The sequence below is a fragment of the Cynoglossus semilaevis genome, chromosome 18 (assembly GCF_000523025.1).
Source record: "Cynoglossus semilaevis isolate Cse_v1.0 chromosome 18, Cse_v1.0, whole genome shotgun sequence".
Taxonomy (NCBI): Eukaryota; Metazoa; Chordata; class Actinopteri; order Pleuronectiformes; family Cynoglossidae; genus Cynoglossus; species Cynoglossus semilaevis.
In genome coordinates this window covers 36,010-43,004 of record NC_024324.1, presented here as the reverse complement: position 1 = coordinate 43,004, position 6,995 = coordinate 36,010, and the positions used below count along the sequence as shown (strand labels likewise).

General features: G+C 43.2%; 1 protein-coding gene across 2 annotated transcripts in view; it reads left to right on the top strand.

Moving 5' to 3' along the window:
• Positions 1-6,995, top strand: part of grin2da (glutamate receptor, ionotropic, N-methyl D-aspartate 2D, a) — a 30,785-nt gene that overhangs the window by 15,447 nt on the left and 8,343 nt on the right. For both annotated transcript variants that reach the window (XM_017041240.2, XM_008330907.3), the window contains 5 exons: positions 1,745-1,898; positions 2,079-2,204; positions 2,320-2,432; positions 4,261-4,377; positions 4,565-4,725. In XM_017041240.2, coding sequence (XP_016896729.1) covers positions 1,745-1,898; positions 2,079-2,204; positions 2,320-2,432; positions 4,261-4,377; positions 4,565-4,725 — 671 coding nt within the window. The remainder of the gene's footprint in view (positions 1-1,744; positions 1,899-2,078; positions 2,205-2,319; positions 2,433-4,260; positions 4,378-4,564; positions 4,726-6,995) is intronic.

Below are 6,995 nucleotides of genomic sequence, written 5' to 3'. Positions count from 1 at the left end.
CTTCCCCAGCTCAGCTGTGAGCCTCTCATTCATCTTCATCTCTGTCTGAAGTTTACCAGAAATCTCCAGGTTTGCCTCCTGTAGGTCCACCAACTCCAGATGTAGAGTCTGTAGCTGCTTTTGCTGGAGATGATGGTCATTTCTTAGAGACACTTTCTCTCTGGTTTCTTTTTCCAGCTCCACACTCAGTGACTCGTTCCTGGTGGACAAACAGTTCCTGTCTTTAGTTATAGACGTGTTCTCTTTTGAGAGCGACTCGTTTTCTGTTATAAGAGCTTCATTTTCCTTAGACAGAAAGTCATTTTCTTTAGAAAGAAACTCGTTCTTCTTCACCTCTTTCTGCACCTGTCCAGAAAGTTCTAGGTTAGCATCTTTCAGGATGTCCAGCTCCAGACACAGAGCCTCCAGCTTCTGCTGATGGTCATGTTTCAGAGACTGTTTCTCTGTTGCTTCTGCCTCAAGGTTAGCAGCAAGTTCCCTGATCAGAAGATCTTGACGTTCTACTGTTTGCTCCATCAGGTGGACGTTGGCCTCTAAAGTACCAACACCACTGTCCAGGTCGTCCACCAGCTGCAGCCACACCTTGGTTTTTTCATCCTCTGTCTCGTCTTTTGGATTCATCTTTGTCTCCTTGTCTTCCAAAAATGTTGCCTAAGGTTCTTATTAATTGGCAGATTTTTCTGAGGTTCTCTCTACACCTGCACTGTGTTTTGTTCATAACTCCTATAAGGGACCTTCCCTACTTTGATCAACATCATGGCTTTCATCTGTGAGATAGCCTATGGCTTTGATCCGTGAGGAAAACCAAGGAGTGATGTCACATCTTTGATTGCCTGCTGAAGAGAGCTTCACAGGCTAGATGAAGATCAGAGACTAGGAGAACAAAGGTGACATCAGAAGAACTTAGACCTGGAGCATTTCATTGAGAAGAGGAAGTGGTGAACATTCATTGGGTTTCCCTCTGAGCTAGCCTGGTTAAAGTGCAACTTTTTAAATCAAAACCACAACACGTCACCAGATGAAAAACTCAAAAGAACTGCAGCGGAAAATCTATGCAAGCAGAGGTCCGCAACCACTGGGCCCAGGACCAGTACTGGGCCATGGACCGTTGGTCAGCTTGAAAATAAAAGAAAGTTCAATTTACATAAAACATTGATCACAAACAAGTTGGTGTCAGAGTAGAAGATACAGAGAACAGGGAGAGATGGAAATCAATGATTTGCTGTGGCAACCCCTGGGAAAAAAAGGGACAAAGCCGAAAGAAAAAGAACAAGACTGATTGATCATAAAAGTGTCACCTGACACTGGAGAAGGTGTGTTGTTCACTGTTGAGGTCACGCTCATGACCTTTAGATTTAATGAAAGCCCTGACCTCAAACTTCAGATCAAGAGGTAAACGTCTGCCGAAGCTGTTACTGCCTGGACCTGAAGGCAGCACCAGGAACTATGTTGTCAATAAGAGCAGCAGCAACCAAATAGGTGTTTTCACAGTGGCCAGTATGAGAAAATGGAGGGACCCTCACGGCCCCCGAAAGTCACACTTCACTTCACCCCAGTTTTCTGTCCCACTGTGTGTTTGTCTAAAAGTTGTCCAAAAAAACCCCAAACCTCCTCAGGGCAGGACTCAGCTGTTCATCTACATCTGGAGGACAAAGGACACACTTTTGTGCATGAGGACTTGTAGCATGTTCGTGTTTAGGATTTTTTGGGGCCGTGTTGACGTTCTTGTGCGATTCTCTTTCAGGTAGTGTCTCGCAGAGCAGACATGGCCATTGGTTCTCTCACCATCAATGAGGAGAGGTCAGAGGTGGTGGAGTTCTCCGTGCCTTTTGTGGAGACTGGGATTAGCGTCATGGTTTCTCGCAGCAATGGAACGGTTTCTCCCTCAGCTTTCCTCGGTGAGTCACATGCTTCTGTCCTGTGCTTGCTAGTGTGTAGTCAATGGCACCACCTGGGATGGTTTAGAAAAAAACAGTAACATCAGATCACTTCAGCTCCTGAAATACAATTGTCCAGAATGTTTGGTGTGTCGTTGCCTGGCCCTGTAGAACTTTCTCTTTCTGTTTTTTGGTTTTCAGAACCTTACAGCCCAGCTGTGTGGGTGATGATGTTTGTCATGTGTCTGTCTGTGGTCGCCGTCACTGTCTTCATCTTCGAGTTCTTCAGTCCGGTTGGATACAACCGCAGCCTGCAGAGCGCCAAGAGTAAGAACCCAAGTCAGCTCTGTGGAGTCAGGACCAGGACCACATGGCCCAGATGATCAAATGTTCTGTGTCTGCTCATACACTCTGACTAAAGTGAACCATTCTCACCCCACAGGATCAGGTGGATCTAAGTTCACCATAGGGAAGTCGGTCTGGCTGCTCTGGGCTCTGGTCTTTAACAATTCAGTACCAGTGGAAAATCCCAGAGGAACCACCAGTAAGATCATGGTAAGATCATGTGACCATCAATGAGCTTTCTAGGAATTCAGAGTAAAAAAGTTCTCACACCCTACGTATTGTCCCAACTCCTGTGGTATAACGGGTTAAACAGTGGTCCCTCTGATGTCCCCCCCCTGACCCCGGGAGTAGAGGTCAGATAGTTATTTTATTATTTATGTATATATTAACCCTTTACCAACTGTTTTCACCCCCCCGCTGTTCCACCCCCCCGCTGTTATCAGTTATCACCCTCCACTGTTATCACCCTCCACTGTTATATCACAGTACAGTTGTAGAATGAAATATAAGACAAACATACAGTATGATGTCAATAAACTAAAAATACACGACTTTGAAAAACAAGTCAAAATGATTCTAATTATACATTAAAATTCAATGATCATTCACATCAAAAGGTAAATTAGTTATTTTAATTATGAACAAGAAAACAGATACAAGAGTTGATATTCTAGGATGATGATGATTATTAGGAAGATGATGAAGAAGATGATGATGAGGATGATGATGAAGATGAAGATGATATTGAAGATGATGATGATGATGATTAGGAAAATGATGAAGATGATGATGATGATGATGAAGATGATGATGATGATGAAGATGATAATGAAGATGATGATGGAGATGAAGATGATGATGATGGAGATGATGATGAAGATGATAATCGTCAAGATCTCGCTCCAGATCAACATGATGTCTTGGTCCTGGTCATGTTCATCCTGCAGGGGTTGCTGTAGAACGCAGACATCACTGCTAAGTTTAGACCATAAGTGTCAAACTCAAGGCCCGGGGGCCAAATGTGGCCCACCAAGCCATTTTGTGTGGCCCATGAGAGCTTAAAAAACATTAAGTGAAGTCCATGCAGCTGAGTTTCTTTACCTAAGTAAATACATGTTTTTATAAGCAATCAAATAATAATCAATTGCAGAAACATGTATTAGTCTGTTACGGAGTAGTTACATCTATACCGGTGGTCCCCAATCTTTTTTGTTCCAAGGACTGGTCAGGCAGTACCAACCGTTACTACTAAGCCTCAAAGGATCATTCAATTTTCAAAATAAAACATCTTTTAGACTCTAGTCTGTTAGTATCAGAGTCTGAATGACCTGCTATTTTAAAATTAGATTTTATAATTATGTTTTGCCAGATTATCTTTAAATAAAGAAAAAAATGGATATGGCTGAATTTTTTTTTTGAATGAAGTAAATTACTAAAAATTGAGTACATTTTTTTCACTGTCCCACTGCAGCCCGGTACCAAATGACCTGTGAACCGGTACTGGTCCACGGACCGGGGCTTGGTGACCTGATCTATACAATCTTCCGGTTACAACCGGCCCTTCAAGGGGAACTGTATTGCTGATGTGGCCCTGGGTTTAGACTCAGGCCAAAATACCACACCTTTACAGAGAGGGTGACTACCCCTGCTGGTGGATTTTGGAGTGCTATTTTAATGCTTTAATGCTAAGTAGAGTAAATTTCCCAACCCAAATCTCATTTACCCATACGTACTGTTTTTTTTTTTTTTGGGGGGGGGGGGGTATTACCCTATTTTTTTTGTTATTAGGCTAGAAAATTAATTTTCCCGAAAATATTGGAAATTTAAAAGAAGCGAGAATTTTGCGAGATTGGATTAAAAAAATGAGCGATGTACTAAGGGAGTGAAATTGAGAACCACTATATAGAGAGGGAACACTGTGCCTCTGGACAGGGACTCGTACTAAAGCACACAGACTATGTGATCTGTGGTCTTCAGTGGGTAGCTGTCTGACCTTATGTTGGTTGGAGAATGTGACTCCATGTTTTCTCTGGGTCAGGTACTAGTCTGGGCCTTCTTCGCTGTCATCTTCCTGGCCTCGTACACTGCTAACCTGGCTGCCTTCATGATCCAGGAGGAGTACATCGACACAGTGTCAGGACTTTCAGACAAGAAGGTACGGACGGATGGATGGATTCTGCTCCATCACTGAGTTGTAATGTGTTGCTCTGTGACTTCACTCTTTCAGATGCTTTGTTCAGTTTTATGTCACTGTTACAAAGTGACTACAGAAAGACAACAGTGGAACGTCAACCTCTGAAATCACAGTTTTTCTCTTTGAACTTTGGTCTATGTTCCTCTAGTTCCAGCAACCGACTGAACAGTACCCACCATTGCGCTTTGGTACGGTGCCAAACGGCAGCACTGAGGAGAACATCCGCTCCAACTATCCCAACATGCACCAGTATATGATCCGCAACAACCAAAAAGGTGTTGAAGAGGCCATCGACAACCTCAAGACTGGGTGAGGAGGGGGGACAGGGTGGAGGAGAAAAATTGTTGTCCTGAAATAATCCTTATTATCCTTTTTACAGCTGAGGTAAATTGTAAATTAATTTATGTTTGAGCTTTGTTTGAGTGTGTCAAATGAAGACAGAAGAAGAAGATTTGGATTTTTAAAATAACACTTGGTGTAAAATACACGTCTATAATCAAGAACTAATCAACAAATTGATTTAGGAACTGTACAAATTTCAGTTGGTTTCCAGTCACCTTGACAACGGCTCCTCATGAGTGCTCTCTGTTGTTCAAATATGTCAATGTGTACCACCTAACGACCATGTGTATCCTTCTCCACACGTCAACCAGGTCATGAGACGAGATCAACCGCCTCAAGGCATGCTGGGATACAGGTCTAAACATTCATTGACTGCACAACAAATAAATCCTCTTCCATGTTATCACTGTGTCAAACTTGTCAGAGAAGAGTTTCCTCTGCACCGTAAATGTTGATAAAAAAACCCACAGTGAAATGAGCCCTAACCAACAGACACCTCCCCTCCACAACAGGTTTGACCTCTACAGAGGTTGGAGTAAAACTTTGTGAAAAAAGGAAATCCTAAGCCCCAACTTCAGGAGGAGCTGTGACTTAAGACCAGGTCTCCTCTCCAGTCTGCCTGGTTCTTAAGATCAAAGTGTAAAAATAGAATGTCAATGTGCGTCTCGTATGTAACCGTCCTTTCCCTTTATTCTCTGACACCACTGATGTTCAGGCTTCCTAATCTAAAGGAACTCACATAAAAAAAACCCAGACCAAATGTTTATCCATCATTACAAAGTAAGTGTTTTCTGACTCTTATCTCCGTTTTTATCAGTCTAAAAACCTCCTGGTCTGTCAAGCTGAGTTAGAAAATCCCTGCAGATCTGGGAAACGCTGCTTTACCTTTTCACTCCTTTAGTTTGTTGTAAAAAAGCCTTGAACATCAGCCTGCAGTGAGAGAGACAGACAGACAGACAGACAGACAGACAGAAAGAGAGAGGTCACTGTCATCTGACACACAGCCCTCACTGTAGCAGAAGAAGAAGAGTAGCTGCAGTGCAGAGAACACATCCTCACTGTCAGCACTGACTGACACTCAGGCGACTTGTCACAGCGACAGGTGGCGTGTTTACGAGTCTCCTGCAGGGACTTACAGTGACAAAGTGCAGCATTAAAATCAACAACGTTGCTTCTTGTTGTTACAGAGGAGGAAGGAGAGGAGCAGGAGATGGCTTTAATGAGATGATCTAAAAAAATAAAAAAGGAAAACTCAAGCATGATGCTTTTTCACTGTCCACTCCCATTCTTCCTGCATCGGTGTCTAAACTTTGGTCTTCAGTTCACTTTGACCACATTCTCCCACACCAAACCTTATAGAGAAAACCAGTGATTTTGGTTCAGACCAAACCTCAGATAAAATCAGTGATTTTAAGAACTATCATCCGGTTTTACTTTCATTCCTCACTAAGATTGTCGAAAGGGCGGTCTTCAAGGAAGTCATAGAACAACTCTGCAAAAACAACCTTCTTGATTCCGAAGCGGCCACTCCACAGAAACATCTAATTGTCGTCCATACTGATCCTGCTTCACCTGTCAGTCAATTACTGTGTCCATACTCTCTGTTATGGGCCACGCTGGAATGTCATGCGGCCCATACCTGTCTGCATCAAATTCAAATCACTAAGTGGTTTCACAGTGTTGTGGTTATCACTCCAGCTTACACACAGCCTCACATGCAGAAGGTCCTGCGTTCAAGCCCTAGAGGAACCGGATTGGTCCATGCTGGTGGAATGACCTACTGAAAACCACCAGAACACGAGGGTCCCTTCTCTATTTTCAAAAAGTTCTTGAAGACCCAAGTCTTTAGAGATCACCTCCTGCCTTAGCCCTTCTCTGTACTTCTCTTTTCCCTGCATTGGTCTCCACCTTAATAAAAACTCTCCTTTCAAGAGTTCCTCTCTGCAGCCTGAGTGTTAATCCTCTGTTTTGGATTAAAGCCTCTGCTAAATGGATGAATGTAAATGATCTTGGCTTAGAGACCAAAGTCCACAGATAACCACAGCTGTGGTTAAAACATGTCTGATGCCTACTTGAAACAGAAACTCCAGATGTTTTGGTGTTTGGACAGTTGATGAGCAGCAGTAGCAGCAGCATCACTCCCTGCTTCTACTCCTATTAACATTTGACCCCCCCCCCCCCCCCCCCCCCCCCCCCCCCCAAAAAATACTCTTCTTTTTTTTTTGTGCTCGTTTTTT